Source organism: Saccopteryx leptura, chromosome 2 (assembly GCF_036850995.1).
Source record: "Saccopteryx leptura isolate mSacLep1 chromosome 2, mSacLep1_pri_phased_curated, whole genome shotgun sequence".
Classification (NCBI taxonomy): Eukaryota; Metazoa; Chordata; class Mammalia; order Chiroptera; family Emballonuridae; genus Saccopteryx; species Saccopteryx leptura.
The window spans coordinates 265,903,196-265,923,931 of record NC_089504.1 but is presented as its reverse complement, the minus strand read 5'-3'; the positions used below and the strand labels follow the sequence as shown (position 1 = coordinate 265,923,931).

Genomic DNA, 20,736 nt, shown 5'->3' with positions numbered 1-20,736 from the left:
AACAAAAAACAAACAAAAAGAATCAAATTGGCTTTGTTGATATTCTCTACTAAAAATGTTTTTTTTTTTACTGTTAAAACGATTATACTGCCTGACCAGGCAGTGGTGCAGTGGATAGAGCGTCGGACTGGGATGCTTAAGACCCAGGTTCGAGACCCTGAGGTCACCAGCTTGAGTGTGGGCTCAACTGGTTTGAGCAAAAGCCCACCAGCTTGAACCCAAGGTCACTGGGTCCAACAAGGGGTTGCTCAGTCTGCTGAAGGCCTGCGGTCAAGGCACATATGAGAAAGCAATCAATGAACAACTGAGGTGTTGCAACGCACAATGAAAAACTAATGATTGATGCTTCTCATCTCTCTCCATTCCTGTCTGTCTGTCCCTGTCTATCCCTCTCTCTGACTCACTCTCTGTCTCTGTAAAAAAATAAAAAATTAAAAACAAAACAAAACACGATTATACTGCCTATGTAGCTCAGGAACCCAGAGCCGAGAAGTGACGCAGGGCTGGAAACCAGCTCACTGCTCCTGTAGAACGGAAAGGCGTGTTTTCTCTAGAGCAGAGGTTCTCAGCCTTGACTGTGGGACCTTAGAAACACCCATGCTGACGCCTCAGTCTCGCTCCTGGAATAACTGAGTTAACTGGTCTGCGGTGCAGCCCGCCGTCCTAATTTTTAAAAGCTCACTAGGTAATGCTAATGTGCAAGAAAGATTGAGGACCTCTGCTCTAGAGAGACATGCCTTCAGTGCAGGCCACACAGAGTCCCCACCAAGCATGACTTCGAAAACAAAATGTTACAACACCCACAGGAACAATCCACCATAAGCAAGAGGAGGAAGAAATAACTAAAAGCAAAGTTAAACCTCCAAGAACTTTAGATAATAGAATTATGTGTTACAGGCTATATAACAACATAAAATATTGTTTTTAAGAAATAAAAAATATGACAATACAGGCAAAAACCAAAAGTTCTAAAAAGAATAATTATATTCATAGATATAAGTAATTCAATTTTTTTTCCTTTGTATTGAATCGATCAGGGTGACACTGGTTAACAGAATTATACAGTTTTCAGGTAAACAATTCTACAACACACCTCTCTGTACACCGTATTGTGTGTTCATCACCCCAAGTCAGTAGTGGGTTAAAGAGCAGATTAACAGACCTCTAGAGGAGAGCTAAGAACAAGATGATTAACCCAGAGACAATACCCGGAATACGGCCCTGAAGGACGAATGACAGGAACTACAAGACAGATTAAGTGTCATATTACAGCCTAACCAGGTGGTGGCACAGTGGATAGAGTGTTGGACTAGGACAGGGAGGACCCAGGTTTAAAGCCCAAAGGTCACCAGCTTGAGCACAGGTTCATCTGGTTTGAGCAAAGCTCACCAGCTTGAACCCGGGGTCGCTGGCTTGAGCAAGGGGTCACTCTGTCTGCTGTAGCCCCCCCCCAGGTGAAGGCACATATAAGAAAGCAATCAATGAACAACTAAGGAGCCGCAACGAGGAATTGATGCTTCTCATCTCTCTCCCTTCCTGTCTGTCCCTATCTGTCCCTCACTCTGTCTCTCTCTGTCTGTCACACACAAAAATAATAATAAAAAAGAATTAAAGAGTCACATTACAAGTCATAGGATAAAAAAACAGGTTCAACATACACCTAATTGATGCTCGAAAGAGAGAATGGAGGAGAGATATTTCAAGAGATAATGGCTATTCTCTACTTGGAGGATTTTCAGATCTCACCGTATCTTCTACTGAGTCTAAGACCACAATGTTTTCTCTCCACGCCCACATGTTCTGTCTTAATTGAACTGAACTCAGCTTGGCAGTGACTCCAGCACTATTAGGGACTCATTTGAAAGAGACTGGGACAAGAGAAGCTGAAAGCGGTGATAAGCTAAAGATCAAATGTGTTGGTAAGTATGGTGACCTTGAAAACTGATGGGGCATCAGCTACCAGGGGTCCCCAAACTTTTTACACAGGGGGCCAGTTCACTGTCCCTCAGACCATTGGAGGGCCAGACTATTAAAAAAACTATGAACAAATCCCTATGCACACTGCACATATCTTATTTTAAAGTAAAAAAAACAAAATGGGAACAAATACAATATTTAAAATAAAGAACAAGTAAATTTAAATCAACAAACTGACCAGTATTTCAATGGGAACTATGCTCCTCTCACTGACCACCAATGAGAGAGGTGCCCCTTCCAGAAGTGCAGCGGGGGCCGGATAAATGGCCTCAGGGGGCCGCATGCGGCCTGCGGGCCGTAGTTTGGGGACCCCTGAGCTAGACAAATGAAGAAGCACACAACTACAGAATCCTATCCACCCTGCAACCCTTCCCTGTCACTTGACCAGCTTAAAAGAAATTGGTTTTTCTAAATTGATACCTTAAATGCTTCCTTTCACGGACAATACCAAGTGTTGGCAAGGCTGTGAGCAACTGGAATACTTTCCCATTTGCTGCTAATGGAAACATAAAATAACAAATAACTTTTGGGAAAATCTGGCTGTGTTAGAGAGAAACAAATTTTCCTCTACCCTTCCTTCAGTTGGCCTAATCATTAAATCTACATGAGACAGATTTACAAGAGAAAACAACCAACTGTAATTAAATAGGCATGTATGGGAACCCCACACACACGGGAGAAGCAGAGACACATGCATATAAGAAGTTCAGAGGCATAAAGGGAAAATGAGGTATGTGTGACTCGGAACTAAGGATGAGGTCAGGCGCCTCGGGGCTTCGAGGGGAGGAAGGTCATTGCAGGGCGATAAGAGGAGCAGATGTTCAGTAATTAGGTGTTTGCCCTGCCCTATAGATAGGTCATAAAAAGTTATCTCTGGTAATAATTCTCATTATGGGCAAGGCCCCTAATTTAAATTCTTTAAGAGAAATGTAAAAGGTTCTTGTGAGCCCGCAGGGTCTCAAATGCCGCCAGTTCGAAATAATTGACATCTTAAGGAGGCCTGTTCCAAACTATTTGAAAAGCTCCTATAAGGTGAGATGCATTTACTCTACAACCTAGCAAGTCCAGCCTTAAGTCTATGTCCCAGGGAAACAGAAACACGTACTTATACAAAGACTTGGACATGAATGTTCACAACAGCTTTTTCATAATAGCCCCAAACTGGAAACAATACAAAAAAAGTTCACAAATAGACAAAGTATAGCGTATCTATACAATGGAGTACGTATTACTCAAAATGTAAAAGGAACACATGACTGATAGATACAATGACATGGATGACTCTCAAAAACCATTCTGCTGAGAAATAAGCAAGAAGTGCCAAAGTTCATTCTTTAGGATTCCAACTATGTGGCACTATGAAAAAAACACGCAGAAACTATAGTAACAGCAAAAAGAGTTACTTCCCTCTACTACAGCCATGTGGGATGGTGACCATGTGGAAGGGAGGGACACAGGGGAGGCTGGGGGTTGATGGAAATGTTCTCTATTTTTATTGAAATGGTGGGAACATGATTATACACACTTGCCAAAACTCAAAAACCTGTACACTTAAAAAGGGTGCATTTTATTATATGTAAATTATAACTCAATAAAATTGATTTATTTTTCCCAAAGTGAGAAGCAGGGGGCGGCAGACAAACAGACTCCCACATGCGCCCAACTGGGATCCACCCAGCATGCCCACCAGGGGGTGATGCTCTGCCCATCTGGGCCATTGCTCCATTGCAACCAGAGCCATTCTAGCACCTGAGGTAAAGGCTATGGAGCCATCCTCAGCGCCCGGGCCAACTTTGCTCCAGTGGAGCCTTGGCTGTGGGAGGGGAAGAGAGAGATAGAGAGGAAGGAGAGGGGGAAGAGTGGAGAAGCAGATGGGCGCTTCTCCTGTGTGCCCTGGCCGGGAATCAAATCCAGGACTTCCACACGCCAGGCTGATGCTCTACCACTGAGCCAACCGGCCAGGGCATAAAGGTGATTTTTTTTTTTTAAATTCTTTCCCCTTGACACAAACATCTTTCAGCTATTTTTTCCTCATGCTTATCATCTATCTTATCATAACACACTTTTCCTGCATTTCCTTCTCCTTCTTGATTTTATCATTGTCTCACTTTAGAAATATTTTTTTCCCCCCACTTATCTTAAGGCTAGGTCATAAATTTGAAATTATTTCCTATTTGCTCAAAAAGTAGGATGTAGTGGAGGGATTATGGCACAAAGAAAAAGTTTTAGAGTGCTCTGGGTTCAAACCCAGCTCTACCAGTTACAGCTTAGCTGTGTCATCTTGTATTAGCTAACCATTCTGAGTCTCAGTTTTCTTCTCTGTGCAACGCAAATTATATTACACCCACCTCTTGGGGATGGAAGGCATGTAAAACTTTTGGCACAGATTAGGCATTTAGTAAATATTAATCAGTTCAACAAATGATATTTTCATTTAAATTCTTCATCAATTGTATTATAAGCTAGCTAGAGGAATTAACTTAAATCAAATTTAGTGAACTTAGGACCTCACTCATGGTGGCGCAGCGGATAAAGCGCTGGCCTGGAACATTGAGGTCGTCGGTTCAAGACCCAGGGCTTACCCAGTCAAGGCACATACGGGAGTTAGGATGCTTCCTGCTCCTCCTCCCCACTTCTCTCTTCGTGTCTCCCCTCATTCTCTCTCCTCTCTAAAATAAATAAACAAAATCTTTTTTAAAAGTTTAGCGAACTTAGTTAAGTAGTATCACGTTCTAACAGCGGGGTAAGTAGGATTGCAGAGGTACAGAAAACCATGTCGCTCAAAGCTGAGTCCGTGAAACAGTGCCCATCCGTGAACCACGACCAGAGTGAGCCAGATGAGCACAGAAATTGAGAGTATCTAACATGGTATATGGAAATCGGAGCTGACCCTGAATGATGTATACCAGAAAATGTGAGTTAGAGTTTGAATCTTGTATAGAAGATTCTAGAGGAGTTCAGAAATTAAGGAGCTTGGGCCAGAATGTAGAACAACATACTGCTTCCTTCCTTAAGAAAATCTTACTGCGGAAAAAAGTCCGCTGAGCTAAACAAAGCACTTCACAAACATAGATAACTGTTCCGTTTATGTTTGTTGAAATGTAATCATAAAATTTTACACACATTTGTTTATATCTGTTTAACTATTTTTAGATGGGCTCCTGTTTTCTATGTCTTATTATTATTATTAAATCATTTTCACTGAATTTTACAAAATTGCTAGTGTATTATGGTATGGAAACTAAATTGGTCCTTCCCTACAGATAGCTTGAAACCTTTTTTAGAGCATCTATACCTCTGGGAGTAAAGATGAAGCCTACACCCTGCACTTTTCCTCAGCTCAAGTTTTAGGAATTACCTTTGACTCTAAACAGCTGTTTTGTTTCCATAGGAAAACGCGAGAAAAGAACATAGAGAAAATCTGAAAGTGTGGTTTTAGCAAACTAAAGGCCAGCCACCAGAAAGTTTCCTCGCTGTAAGAAGACTGCACTGCCACCTGGTGGCCATTCGGCTCATGACCCCCAAGCTAGGAGATCCAGCCTCTGCTTTTTTTGTCTCCTTTTCCTCTCAACCCCAACCCTCACCTTATCCCACCTCTCCCACCTCATTCCACAGTGAGTTCCATGAAATCTACTGAATCACCTGCACTTCTTTATTTCACGGTTGCCTTTTTCATCAGTTTTGTTTAGGTGATTTGCTACTGCTACGTGAATGTGGGCACTATTACTCAGTGTCAACCAAACTGCTATGGAAACAATGAATTACATAATTAATTGGCCCCAGTAACATGCAAATAAAAGTAAAAACCTTTAGCAATACAATATAAATTATTTTACTTCTTGCCACCCAAAGAGAAAGTCATCTTATATACAGCCCTTACACAAGCCATCATGGATACATACCAAATTGGATGTCGGGACACAGATTAGAAACAGTTATTTTGCATATTAAATTGAGAAAAGATATTTTAAAAACATAGAGGTGTGGGAGAGTTTGGCCTTTGTAAATCTTCATTATAACTTCACAGAGGTAAAATACATCAGGATGCACCTGCTTGAAGAAGCGTGGCAGGTTCACAAAGGAAGGCAGAGAAAGGAGTCTGTTTGGGAAGCTAGATGTCTCCTCATCTAGCTTCTCCCTTCCTGTAAATGTCAACTAAGCAGTAAGAACTGGCAGCAGAAATCAGGGCCAAGGTCCTTTGTTTCCTTGTGACTAAATGCTGTTTTAAAAGTTCTTCTATACAACCCAAGCTTTGCAAAGTTGATCTTCCTTCAAGAGTTTTACAACTAACATGTAAAAAAATGGCAGCTTAGAAAATTGTAACTCACACAAAAGAATGAAAATTGATGCTTATCTTATATGATACACAAAAATCAACTCAAAATGGATGACTCAGACATAAAAGCTGAAACCATAAAACTACTAGAAGAAAACATAGGGGAGACACTTCTTGATGTTGGTCTTGGTGGTGATTTTTTGGACATGACACCAAAAGCTCGGGCATCAAAACAAAAGACAAGTGGGACGATCTTGAACTAAAAAGCACCTGCAGCAAAAGAAATGTCATCAACAGAATGAAAAGGCAATCTACAAAATGGCAGGAAATATTTGTAAACATGATATCTTATAAGGGTTAATACCCAAAATATATAAGGAACTCATATAACTCAATAGCAAAAAAATATATATATATATGATTTAAAAAGGGCCAAGAACTTAATTAGACATACAGATACATAAAAACATCCCCAAACATCACTAATCATGAGGGATGCTCACAATGAGCTATCACCTCGCTCCTGCAAGCATGGCCATTATCAAAAAGACAAAAGATAACAAGTGCTGTTGAGGATATGGAAAAGGGAACCTTTGTATATCGTTGGTGGGGATGTAACTGCTGCAGCAATTATGGAAAAGGGTATGGAGGTTCCTCAAAAGTTTTAAAATAGAACTACCATATGATCCAGCAAGCCCACTTCTAGTACTTACCCAAAAGAACTGTAATTAGGATCTTAAAGAGATACCTGTACTCCCATATTCATTGCATGAACCATTATTCACAACAGTCAAGATATGGAAACAACCAAAATGACTCTGACAGATGAATGGATAAAGAAAATGTGGTATATACATAAATGGAATATTACTCATCCTTAAAAAAGGAAAATTTTGGTTCAAAACCCTGGGCTTGCCCAGTCAAGGCACATATGGGAGTTGATGCTTCCTGCTCCTCCCCCTCCTCTCTCTCTCCCTTCTCTAAAATGAATAAATAAAATCTAAAAAAAAAAAAAAAAGGAAATTTTGCCAGTGCTACAACATGGATGAACCTGAAGGACATTATACTAAGTGAAGAAACCAGTAATGGACAAATACTGCATGATCTCGTTATATGTGGAATTTAAAATCCTCTCACTCACAGAAGCACAGGGTAGTGGAATGGTGGTTGCTAGTGGTGAGGGAAGGGGAAAGTGGAGTGATATTGATTATAAAAGTTTCAGTTATGCAAGATGAATAAGTTCTGCACATCTAATGTAGAGCATTAACAATACTATACTGTACACTTGAAATTTGCTCTGAAGTAAGATCTTCAGTGTACACACACACACACACACACACACACACCCTAGGAAGATAGCTCTATGAGGTGATGGATGATACATCAGTTAGATTAATTGCTGTGATCACTTCACAATGTGTCAATATATCAAAAGATCAAGTTGTACACCCTAAGGATATACAATTTTTATTTGTGAATTATAGCTCAATAGAGCTATATTTTTTTAATGGTGGCTACTTAGAATTGCCTACCCCTAAAATGCAATTGGTAAATACACTCATGGGTGGAGGCTGATTTTTAAGGTATTAGTTTTAAATGGAATATCACTCATTAAGGTTAAATAAAAGGTGAACTTCGAGGATCAACTTTTGGTTTTATAATTACAAGTTCATTGAGTTAGGAGATGCTATGAGATTGAAGGCAAGATGGGCAAAGAAGAAATGTGATCAATGGCCAATGTTAGGCATGCAACAGAGTATGTATCAAAGAAAGCCTGAGAGAAAACATAATAAAATATATAAAGAGAGAGAGCGTCGGCCTGCAGTGCAGGAGTCCCAGGTTCGATTCCCGGCCAGGACACACAGGAGAAGCGCCCATCTGCTTCTCCACCCCTCCCCCTCTTCTTCCTCTCTGTCTCTCTCTTCCCCTCCTGCAGCCAAGGCTCTATTGGAGTAAAGTTGGCCCAGGCACTGAGGATGGCTCCATGGCCTCTGCCTCAGGCGCTAGAGTGGCTCTGGATGCAACAGAGCGACGCCCCAGATGGGCAGAGCACCGCCCCCTGGTGGGCATGCCAGGTGGATCCCGGTCGGACGCATGCGGGAGTTTATCTGACTACCTCCCCATTTCCAACTTCAGAAAAATACAAAAAACAAACAAACAAAAACCTGGCTGAGGAGTAAACGAATACAGCAGACACCTGAAAGGGCACAGAGACCAGCATAAACTAGCTGAGCTAGAAGGAGCCTCTCTCTAGAGGAGAAAGGACTGCTGCCCTGTGGGGACGGGGAGTCTGGCTCGGAGAAACAAGAGTCAGCGACACTGCCGCAGGAAGGCCACAGGAAGCTGCTTCCATCGTCCCCGATGGGCAATTTTTAGAGCAGCTTATACATGCAAGACCTTTCCGCGGTAACTAAGGAAAATGCACAACAGTGATCATCACTCACGCCTTCAGGGGCCTGAGGGAGAGAAAAGGGGGAGCTTCCAAGAGTGAGTCGTGACTATTACCCACATGTCTAGTGTCCTAGGAGAGAGTGTGGGGGTGAGGGGGACAAGGACTGGAGGCCGGGCGGCTCCTCCCTCAGCCACAGAGGCAGGGCCACGACCGTGTCTTAAACTGGAGTGCACCACGAATACACTGACAGAAAGGGTCTACCAGGGAACCTGCGAGAGGAAGGAAACTGCAGGCACATAATAACCCAGGTTTGGGTGAAATGAAGAGCTCCCCCCTCAGGGGGGGGCCTAATAGTAGGGAGTGCCTCCCTCTGGGGATGTCAAGTCGGCTTCCTCTCGCAGGTCCGCCCTCTCACTGAAGCGCAGACCTGGCAAAGAGAGGCCCTGGGTCCTCCCCAGGCACAGAACCAACAGATACTCTCCACACGCCAAGCCTGCAACCTCTCCGAGATCAGGACAAAGGTGCTGCGAAGCTCGGCTGAGAAACTTGAGTCTTACAGCCAGAGAGGGGAAAAAAACCCCAACACATTCACCTAAACATTCAGATGTTCCACTTTTATCCAGACTGGAATAAGCGTTGATATATATTTTCATCTTTGGAACAGGTGGTTTGAAATGCAAATAAAGGAAGAAGTGTCAGAGCCGTATCCTAGCAGTAGCTACTTTGCAAACGTTACCATGGCACCAGTTCAACAGTGTTCTTAGAAGCAGCCACACCTCAGCAAGGTCTTTCTAACTTGGGACAGCAAAGTTCAGATAAACGAACAGACCCAAACCCTGAAAGAGTCCTGAACCAATACAGGAGGTGAATCTTTCTAGTCCAGTTGTCGCCGGAAGCTACTTGAAACAGGGCATGGAAGTTAAAGAGGGAAGAAGAAGAAAATGGACCGTCTCTTAGAACACCTGGAGTGTGATCCAAGCCTGGAGACCAAATGAGGGTAATTATAACTGCTACCATTTGTTTTTAGCTGCTAACAGATTGTGCACAGATTGGGCAGGGCTAGCTTCCCTCTCTAATTACCCCAGTGCACACAGCGCCTTCCCGGTACTCACTGAGTCCTCGCTGGGTGGAAAGAACACGCTTGCCCCCATTTATGTGGAAGAAAGGAAAGCCGGCCTCCCACGGCCGGCCGCAGCCAGGAGGAGTGGCTGCTCGCTGGCCAGGAAAGAACCAGGTTACGCAGAATCCCACTTCTCACTGCCGGCCCACCTGCTCTATGCGGGGGGGTGGGGGGGTGCGAGATGTGTTTCCCAAGCACAAAGCAGAAGGAAAGGGACGCAGGGTGGGAGGTGTGGGGGTAGGGGCACAGGATGCTGGAGAAACGAGTTAGCCAACCAGGCCCACGACCAATCCAGGCTCCCGAGGTGGGCCCTGGGCTAACCAGAGTGCGTCGCAACCGGGTTAGGGGAGGATGAAGGGACAGATCTCGAACGCTAACCACACAGGATAGTCTGTGAGCAATGGCTAATCGATGATATGAGCCACAAGTTCAGTCAAGGTTTAAAGGGGGCAGGAGTTCTTTCCTGCTTCCCCATCAGATGAGGGAGATCAAAGAACAACTCCTCACCCCCTACCCCCTGCCAAAAAACCCAAACTCCGGAAAAGTGAAGGCCTTGCCAATAGGAAGGCACATTTGGTTGACACCGAAAAGCCATCAGCAAGAATGAAACTCCAGAGCTTCCTCCATTAACATGAAGGGCGCTCGTCCCGGGACCTCCTAAACGACCACCTAGCGATGCACCATTTCTGGCTCTAGTGGCCACAGGGCAGGAAGAGTGCTTGGAAAAGCAATCGGGAGATTCCACACTGCCTTTATCTTGTCAGATGCACGCAACGACCTCTGCTTCCCAAAAGGCTAATTCTGGAGCCATTATACATAGTTAACTCTACCCACCCACCCCCAAAAAAAGGCAGCAAAGGGCCTCTTGGTGCTACTTTCATAACATATTAGCCAAATCAGTCTGTAAATTTGCTATGGGTGAGTTGAAACTGTAATTTGAGTAGTAACCTGGGTATCAGGTGTACCACTCAATGGCAAACCACAACCAGGGCACAGAATTCAAAAGAGAGCACGGTTGTGATGGCTTTGGCGGCACGTATACAAAAGACAGTGCAGCTTTGGGTTTGGTTTCAGCAAGTTTTGATATTCAGAGAGCTCCAGTCCAGTGAGTAAGACAGAGAGAGCAGGGGACGCTGAGAGAAAACATGCTCAGGGTCAGGAAGGAGAGGGGGTCAGGTCCCACCCACTGGAAATTTAACTCTCAAATGCTGATGAATCCACTACCCAAAGAATACTCACCTGGCACTTCTACAGGAAGTCTCTACCAGCTCAATAGACTCCATGATCCCATTCCCCAAAGGCTAACCACCCCCAATTTATTGTCAGTGATTAGAAGAAATAACTGATTCAAGACACGCACACTCAAAACCTCTGAATGATATTATTAGACACTATCATATTTAGAAAAGAGAAAAACAAAGAACAGTATGAACACAACACAAAATCTCTATTTCTTTGGACATCCATAAATAAGAAGCATCTAGATAACCCAGGACTTGTACTATTGCTTCTTAAGAGCTGAGTGTGTATTGAGTCCTTCAATGTGTCGGGCACACAATAAAGCACTGTATAATATATTCATTCTATCATTCGATCCTCAGGATTATCTTATGATGTAGGAACTACATGCAGCCTCATTTTACACTCAAGGAAACTGTTGTTAAGTAACTTGCCGAAAACCACTAAGCTGGTAAATGGCAGAGCCCTGATTTAAAACAAGGCAGTCTGTTTCTAGAACTTGTACTGTTAACCCGTTTGTTTTACTGCCTCAGAATCTTTGTCTCCTTCCCACCCTTTAGGAGTCTCAATAAAGATGAATCCTGAGCTTTCTAATCTATGGGTATATATCACTATCTCTTAGACTCACAGAGGCTACCATGGTTATCATGCTAACCTGCTTTAAAGAAAAAATAAGACTCAGTGAATGAACGCACTGCCGTTAGTTTTTCCTGCACTGGTTTCATACACTTTTTCTCTTCCTCGTTTAGGAGTGCAGCTAGAAGACAAGAGAACCAGCAATGGAGCCGTTATATGAGGAATACCGAGCAGATCGTGGAACAATAGTAAAGCCCTATTATTGGCTAAGCTTCTCTCTGGATTGCTCTAACTGTCCTTACCATATTCGGACAGGTGAAGAAGCAAGAGTTTCCTACACAGAATTTTATCAGATTTTTGGATTCCCTTATGGGCCAACATCTCCTCAAACAAAACACCTCACATTTTATGAACTGAAAACTTCTTCTGGGGGCCTGGTGCAAAAGGGTCAGGCCAGCGGTTGCACTGGGAATAATACCCACCCAGAATCGATGCTCTTTGAGACGAATGGTTATTTCAACTCGGCCGTATACAGTAATGATGGCATCAGGCACATCATTCTGTATTCCAGCAACTCCCCGTGTAACGAAGCTGACCACTGCTGCATCAGCAAAATGTACAACTTCTTGGTAACGTATCCGGATGTCACCCTCAGCATTTACTTCTCTCAGCTCTATCACACGGACACTGATTTTCCGGCCGCGGCGTGGAACCGTGAAGCTCTCCGGAGCCTGGCTAGTCTATGGCCCAAGGTCACTTTGAGCCCAATCAGTGGCAGGATCTGGCACTTTCTCCTCCACAACTTTGTGAGCGGTGTCTTGGGACCCACTGTTTTCCAGCCCATTTTGATAGGGCGAGCCCTGGCTGACAGGCACAATGCCTATGAAATCAACGCCATAACAGGAGTGAAACCTTATTTCACTGACGTTCTTGCCCAGACAAAAGAATATCAGAACATAACGGCTCAGGCAGCTTTAGAGAGTTACCCTTTCAACAATGTCTTTCCTGGACAGTCTCCTCAAGTGACAAGTGGATGGCCACAGCCCTATCTGACACCGGACCTCGGGGTCCCTGTCGTTTTTGTGCTGGTGCCTTACAGGGACCTACCACCAATCCAAGTGGGCCAAAACCCCTATAAACCCAGGAATGTTGTAAGGCACTTAAATATGCCTCAAATGTCATTGCAGGAAACCAAGGACCTCCGATGGTCTCCCCCTGCCATGCCAGCGGAGACAGTGGAAACCACAGAGCAGTCTCTAAATAGCAACAAGGCAGATGAAAACAAGAAGAAAAGGAAAGGGAAAAAAATAAAATCTACATTCCTACAACATAAGACCAAACAGCTACCAGAGGACTTATAAGATAGCCTACAAAAATCCGGAAACTTTCTCCCTTAGGTATGAGCCAGGGTGGAGAATGAACTGATACACTCAAGGCAACACCTGACTCATTTACCATCCTAACTAACTACACTGCTCACAAAAATTGGGGGATATTTTATCGCTTCATAGTCATTTTGAAATATCCCCTAATTTTTGTGAGCAGTATATTATAAAGCTACACTATTTTAAACATACTCCAAAATGTTTCCATAAGCAACTAAATATCTTTATTTTGAAAGTGACACTGTCAAAACAGAGCCATTAGTACCATTTTGGTGTGAAAAAGCAAAGGTCATCATTTTGGTCTACCTATATCTTTCCACTTAAAAAAAAAAAGCCTAGCCTATGGACTAAATAGCTTCCTAAATTGGTTTTAGGATAAAAATGTACTGTAAAATTAGAAAACAGCCTGAAGTTACTGGCATGAAGTGCTGGTTGCAAAAGCAAACCAGTGATTTTCCATTAGTTGTTAATTGTAGACAGAAGATTTTAGGCAGCCTTTTTTTTTTTTTTTTTCCTAAAGTGGTTCAAAATAGTTTCATGTAGGGGAAAAAAGCTCTTTTGCTAATTGATTAGCTATAGCTACAAAAATTGATTTTTGAAATGTAGCCAGCCACCTGCTCGGTCCGCTCTTCCCCAGCTCAGCCCTCTTACCCCCGAGCAGATGAGAGAGGTTAGGATGAGACGGGAGACGCTCTTCCCCAGCTCAGCCCTCTTACCCCCGAGCAGATGATAGAGGTTAGGATGAGCCAGGAGACGCTCTTCCCCAGCTCAGCCCTCTTACCCCCGAGCAGATGATAGAGGTTAGGATGAGACGGGAGACGCTCTTCCCCAGCTCAGCCCTCTTACCCCCGAGCAGATGATAGAGGTTAGGATGAGCCAGGAGACGCTCTTCCCCAGCTCAGCCCTCTTACCCCCGAGCAGATGATAGAGGTTAGGATGACAGGAGACGCTCTTCCCCAGCTCAGCCCTCTTACTCCCGAGCAGATGATAGAGGTTAGGATGAGACAGGAGACGCTCTTCCCCAGCTCAGCCCTCTTACCCCCGAGCAGATGATAGAGGTTAGGATGACAGGAGACGCTCTTCCCTAGCTCAGCCCTCTTACCCCTGAGCAGATGATAGAGGTTAGGATGAGACGGGAGACGCTCTTCCCCAGCTCAGCCCTCTTACCCCCGAGCAGATGAGAGAGGTTAGGATGACAGGAGACGCTCTTCCCCAGCTCAGCCCTCTTACCCCCCAGCAGATGATAGAGGTTAGGATGAGCCAGGAGACGCTCTTCCCCAGCTCAGCCCTCTTACCCCCGAGCAGATGATAGAGGTTAGGATGACAGGAGACACCTCAGACTGTTTCCATCACACACCACACAAGGTCCAGGCCGCTCTGGGCTTTCTAGGCTCCTCCTCTCCCTCCCTGTGGCCCCGTCTCCTAGGCAAGATTGCAAGATCCTATAGGTCAAGCCCTGTCCCTCCCGTTCTTCAGCTTCCCTGTAGGATCTAGTGTGATATCCAGGCAAACTATGTGTAGCAAGGTTGTGAATCTACATCTCGAAACCTTACCAATCGCCATCCCGAACAGCTCTTCTCCATTCCAGCCAAGAGGCCGCCTAACTATTCCGCAATCAACATACTGTTGGTTGTTGCTAGCTCCCGGTCCCCTTCTTCTGATACAGCTCCCCAGAGCACAATTTGTCCGTTTTACTTCCCCTTCTCCTGACCGCTTCTTTTCACCAGTGTGTATCTATATACCTTCTCTTAAAACCTTGTTCAAAACACACTTCCAGGGAGTGCTCTTTGACTAACCCTCTAAGCAGGTACATTAAACCACTCTGCTGGGGTTTCATTAATGCACATTGGCCTCTTCACTTCCCTTTTAAAAGAAAAGCAAAATGTTGAAAATAGAAATTTCTGTTGTGATTGAAATAAATAAAAATAATTTTAAGAAATTTCTACTGTGAATCTGAAAATTTTATAGAGTTATTGGAATATAATTGCATTTGTGGGTATATAGTACTTACTACTTAAAGAGGTACATCTGAAGTTTATTGAGTCATGAAATCATGTCTACAAATTGGGATGTAGAGTTAAAAAGAGAAAAGAAAAGAAAAAAAGACCCCGCCATGACAAATTCAGCATCTCTGATCTCTGTAAGAGTAGATCCAGGTGAGCGACTGGGCCAGTGGGGTCAGCCAGTCTGGGAGGCCTGGGAGCCAGTTCTCCAGCCACTTGCTGGACTGGCTGGTGGTGCCCCACAGCAGTGGGGGGTGGGGCTGCCCACCTTGGGGGCTCCTCAAAAGTAGAACCAACTAGTTGCCATGAAATCTATCTCCAAACTGTCAATAAGACCACAATATCAATCAGGCTACAAAAGATTCAGTTAGAAATACAGTCTGATATTTATGATGAATTTGTATTTCATCATAATACAAATTGGGAAGCTGGGTACCAATGGCATATAACACAGGGAATGATGTCCCAGAGCTATAGACAGGAGAAGTGTCTGGGCAGTTAAATTTTTGTACTGATTAGGTAAGACTGGGGCTAGAAAGAGGAATGTTGGACGACAGGTCATGAGTCCAGGCCAATCTGGTCGAGCCATAGACAAGAGACTTTTAAGAGAGCAGAAAGATGCAGGCCCTGGGCAAGTAGCGTCTATTTCCTCATTGGAAAAAACAAGAGATGCGAGCGAGATCATTTTTTAGGTTCCTTTCTGCTCTATCTGCTCTAAGATGGCCTTTATCAGAGCAAGTAGTTCACAGACTGATTTAAAAGCACAAGCTTCAGATTCTGACAGTGCCAATTCCCGTCCCCTAACGGCTAGTCGATTATCATTGGCTGAGTTACCTAATCTCTCTGAGCCTTAATTTCCTCATCCATAAAATGGAAACACTAATTCCCAGGCCCTAGAGCTATTCCAAGGATTAAATAATGTAAGTATGGTAAAGAGCTCATTAACCAAGTGTCTAACGAACAATAAACACTCATCACATGATTGCTATTATTAATAAAATATAACAGGATGAGATCGTAGAAAAGGATAGGAATTGTAAGATCTTTCAAATTCTATCAAAACTAAAAGTCTGAGATGACTATTTTCTATAAGAAGTTAAGTATGTTTCTAGAATTCATGACAATCAGATTAGGAGAAGAAAAAATATTGATTTTTATATTTTGCTTAAATAGAACCAATGAGAAAAGTCATATGTCCATGGTCATGGAAGAAACTAAAATAATTGTAAGAAAAATTTTTTTGCTACTTCTTGCCAATAAATTGGCAATCTAAATGAATGTATGATTTACCAGGAAAATGTAAACTCTAAAAAACTGACTCAAAAAGAGAAAGAAAACCAATGAGTAGATTACCACTGAAGACAAATATGGTCAAAAGTCTACCTCTGAAAATATTAGCAAGCTCGTATAATTTTTTAAGCACATTCTATAACTTTCAAAGAAAATATAGTATGGCAACTTTCTATTATTCAAACTATTGCAGAGCATAGAGGGCGAAAAGGTGGAAATCTTTTCAATTCATCTTACAAACCTAGACCAACCCTAATATCAAAACCAACTTAGGCAGCACAAAGAAATAAAATTATGAATCAATCTGACTTCCACATATAGATTCTGAACTCATATAAACAAAATATGCAATAATCAAATCTAGTAAGCAATTAAAATAGTAATCAAAAAAATGTTATTCTAGAAATGTGAGAAGGGTTCTGTGAAGAAATAATATGTAAATATAATTCATTACATTCATAAATTAAAAGATCAAAAACTACATGGTTTTTTATCATTAGAATCCCCCTAAAAGCATTTGATAATTTCAGCCATCATGCCTACAGATCATAAAGCTATAGAAAATATAAACTGGTGAAATGCCAAAGACATTTCCATTAGAATAGAAACAAAAAAGAGAAGCCTGCCATCACCTAATTCTTTAACACTGTTTTGAGAGTCTGGCTAATGCAACAAGATAAGAAAAATAGATGATATAAATATTGGAAAAGAAGATGTAAATTATCATTACCTTAAATATTATGCTTATATACTGTGACAAGAAATCTAACCTGTTCCTAGCCAGTTAGCTCAACCAGTTAGAGCATTGTCTCAAAACACTAAAGTTGCAGGTTTGATCCCTGGACAGGACACATAGAGGAAGCAACCAATGAATACACAACTAAGTGGAACAACAAATGAATGCTTCTCTTTCTCCACTCCCTTCCACCTCTGTCTTTCTAAAATAAATCAATAAAAAATGTAACCTTAAAACAACTGTTAGCATTAATAACTGATTCCAGTAATGGAAAAAAAATATGGAATAAATAAATTTTCAAATCCATAGCTTCCCTTTTTATTATCATAAGTAGATTAAAATATTATAGAAATACAGTCCCATTCACAAAAATGTTTAACACACAAGGCTTATTCTTTTGTTTAGCACTAAATTTTCTTCCTGAGACAAGACTATAGATTAAAAAATTTTTTAGTCTTTGAAATACTAACATATAAAGAAATAAAGACCTCACTGTAATATGTAACCATAAAACTATGTAAAGCTAAAATTAATCACAAAGAAAAAAACAAAGTTTTGAAGGTTGGTGGTTTCAACACAGAATTTGGATATTAAGTGCAAACATTAAACCATGATATAATCTATGGGTAACATACTAAAAAATCTGTTTTTATTTCAGTAATTCTGTTGCTAGAGAACAGTGAAATTAAATCATCATTGTCAGAACTGAAATGTATTTATTTAGTTTATATTTATAAAACACGTTTGACAAATTTGGTTGACACTAAGTTCACTGCCATTCCCAATAACAACCCTGCCATACTGCAGGACTCAAGGTCTTGGTTTGTTCAGTATTTAGTGGCAAGTCTGAGGAAAAGAAGCACATTGTAGGTAGAGTACTTGATTTAAAATATATGAAAAGAAAAACCTATTACTTAGGATTGTTTTATCAAAACCCTTTCTAATTAAAAAGATCCTTCCCTATTTGCATCATCACAGAAAATAAGAAGCTATAAATAGCATTAACCTCAAGAAAATTCAGATTCCATCTTACTTTAGTATTGAACCAAACTAGGTTATTTTTACAATAAATAGTGTCTTAAAACCTACAGATCCTTTATTTCAAGAGTATTTTTTTTTGAAAATTAAAATAAGGAAAATATTACCTAAAATGAATACAGTACCATGATTATTAACATTAGAAATTTTTAATTTGCAAAAAGAAAAATAATGTGTATTTTCTAATTAAAAGATAATTAAGGAAAGGTTTCTTCACATACACACAGAGAAGCTTTAGAGAGGTAATTAACTTGGTCATTAAAAATACTCAGTCTCTACCTATGATTCCAAAATTATTTTGTCAGGTTATTAATTCATTAAATAGAAATGTGAGTACCTACTATGTATAAGGTACTTATTGTGAGACAATAAAAAAGACTGCATTAGAGAAGCATACTTTTTGGTATTATTACATCTCAAATGTAATATGCATTGTGTGGCTAAGACTTAATTAATTGTATTTAACACATTCAACATTCAGAGCAAACTTCTGAGCAATCAAAAACAGTTACACCCTTAAGCAACTCAATCTTTTAAAATTCCCTTCACTATTCCTTTAATTTGACTTCTACTCTAAGATTCTTCCCCAGTTCTGAAATAAGATAATAAAAAAATTTCCTAAGTAGGACCTAATACAATAGAATAAAAATGTAAGAGAGGGGATGTATTAACTCTTCAATTCTTGTTCCCATTTGCTCTCAGTAGTGCTTCTAACATTCAATTTCCCTTCAAAAAACCTTGATTTAGAAGAACAAAAGGTACAATAATCTGTAGTAGCTATACAAGTATATTGTTTAGTTCTTATTAAAATTAGCAAAAAAATGGAAACTGACAAAGAAATATTAAAAACAATCGTTATTCTAAGTTATATAATGCCATTTACCATAGTAATGATCTGATACTTTGGTAGAAGACTTTTTAAAATAAAGACTACCAACAAGTAGAAATTTTTCCTTTGCTGTCTTAGACAGTCCTTAGGGGTGATTTTGCCAGGGTGTTCCTTCATAATGTGAATGTTAAAGAGAGGCACTTCACCTAAACTATGTATCTTTTAGAAGGGTACTTTAATTGGGAAAAGAAAAATGCCACATTGCTTCTTCCTCCCAAGAGAAAAAGATGCATTCCTGAGGGCGCACTCTCTCTCTCTCTCTCTGTGTATCTCTGTCTGTTTCTGTGTGTGTGTGTGTGTGTGTGTGTGTGTGTGTGTGTGTGTGTACACATATGTATGCGTATGTGTCCAACAAATACTTGAGTTTGATTTTTTTCCCTCTTTTTTGCTGGTTCATTCTTCTCAGTGTGATTCTCAAACTGGCATGCCTTTCACATTTTATTCATTCAACAAGGAATACCTGAATAAATTGCATACCTCCCAGACATAAAGGAAGATACAAAAGAAAGATAGAAAGCCTCTGCCCCTCTATCCTCCAGAATCCTTCCATCTCTTCCAGAGGACAAGGAAGAACACAATATGTCATGAAGTAATGTACATGACTAGTGCCAAAATCAATGTACAGGTAACACGCATTTCACATTTATGTAGAATTTTAGAGCTTTAAAACACTTTCTTGTATTTAACCCTCGAACAATCTTGTTAAGTACACATTGTTAACACCATCTTGGCAGCGAGGAACCTGAGCTTCAGCATTGTAAGTGGTATGCCTCAATCAAATAGATTGAGTGGAAGAATCAAGACTCAAGACAGGATGTACTGACTCTAAGCCCAGGGCTCTGAAATACAGCACAGAAACCCAGAACTGGGGTACTGAACAGGGCAACAGCAGGTCTTCCGCTAGAGGTGGAATTAAACCCGACCTGATAGGATGTCAGGTAAACATAAAGCTATCTGAGTGTCCAGCCAAGAATCCAAGTTAATTTTATTCTGAAAATACTTACACTTCAATATTATACACACAGTACAACTACCATTCCCTCTGTTTTATTACCTCTCCCTCCTCAGTAAGAGCTCTGCTCTCAGAAATGGGGGTGTCAAAATAAAAAGCTAGCCTAGAGGGATCGTATAAATCTGAAATCACAAATATAAATCTTAATGGTCTGGTTTCTACTAATTCTTACACATTTTCTTTTCCCTCCGCACCGGAGAACGCAACTTACCCCTACCCTTACTGTAGTTTTTCTAGCATTCTTGCTTCAGATAACCACTTATTTTAAAATGTCAATGACTGACCCTATCCCAAAAAATTGGGTGCACCTAGCTTTGCCAGCCAACCCCATCCCCTGGCCATACCCCTCCCCCTCCCTCCCAATGGATATGATACCTAGTTCAGGCTCTGCAGGTGCCAGCGCCGCTGTCACACAGCACTGACAGATATGACCTCTCGACTCTGTCCTTGGGGACCTCCTGGTGGCTGTGCAGCGGAGTTCCAACACCGGGAAAGGGGCTCCAGGCGCAGGCACGCAGCCACGGGCAGCGCACGGTCCGATGCAGTGTCTCTGACAAGTAGAATGATGCTGGGCGCCCGGGCGTGCATCACTCCGCCCCATTCTTCTGCCAACTGCAGGGGACTTGGTCTGACAACCAGTCCATCCCACCTCACAGGCAAGTCCGGCGCAGCCGGACCTTACGCAGGACCCGAATGACAGGTCGCTGGATGCAGTGGTGGCAGCAAAAACCAAGGCCACTCGCCCCCAGGGTCCATCGCAGCCAACCTCAGACCCCCTAGGCTGGACCGCAGAGAAGCGTTTC

At 41.9% G+C, this 20,736-nt stretch overlaps 2 protein-coding genes across 2 annotated transcripts in view; one reads left to right on the top strand and one right to left on the bottom strand.

Moving 5' to 3' along the window:
* Nucleotides 1–20,715, bottom strand: part of RGL1 (ral guanine nucleotide dissociation stimulator like 1) — a 234,599-nt gene extending 213,884 nt beyond the window's left edge. The window contains exon 1 of the mRNA XM_066361707.1: nucleotides 20,309–20,715. The gene's annotated coding sequence lies outside the window, so the exon portion shown is untranslated. The remainder of the gene's footprint in view (nucleotides 1–20,308) is intronic.
* On the top strand, nucleotides 9,402–13,347 carry APOBEC4 (apolipoprotein B mRNA editing enzyme catalytic polypeptide like 4). The gene is made up of 2 exons (XM_066366045.1): nucleotides 9,402–9,642; nucleotides 11,754–13,347. The coding sequence occupies exon 2, from the start codon at nucleotides 11,784–11,786 to the stop codon at nucleotides 12,939–12,941; it is 1,158 nt and encodes a 385-aa protein (XP_066222142.1). The 5' UTR covers nucleotides 9,402–9,642; nucleotides 11,754–11,783; the 3' UTR covers nucleotides 12,942–13,347.
* Nucleotides 20,716–20,736: the final 21 nt, after the last annotated feature.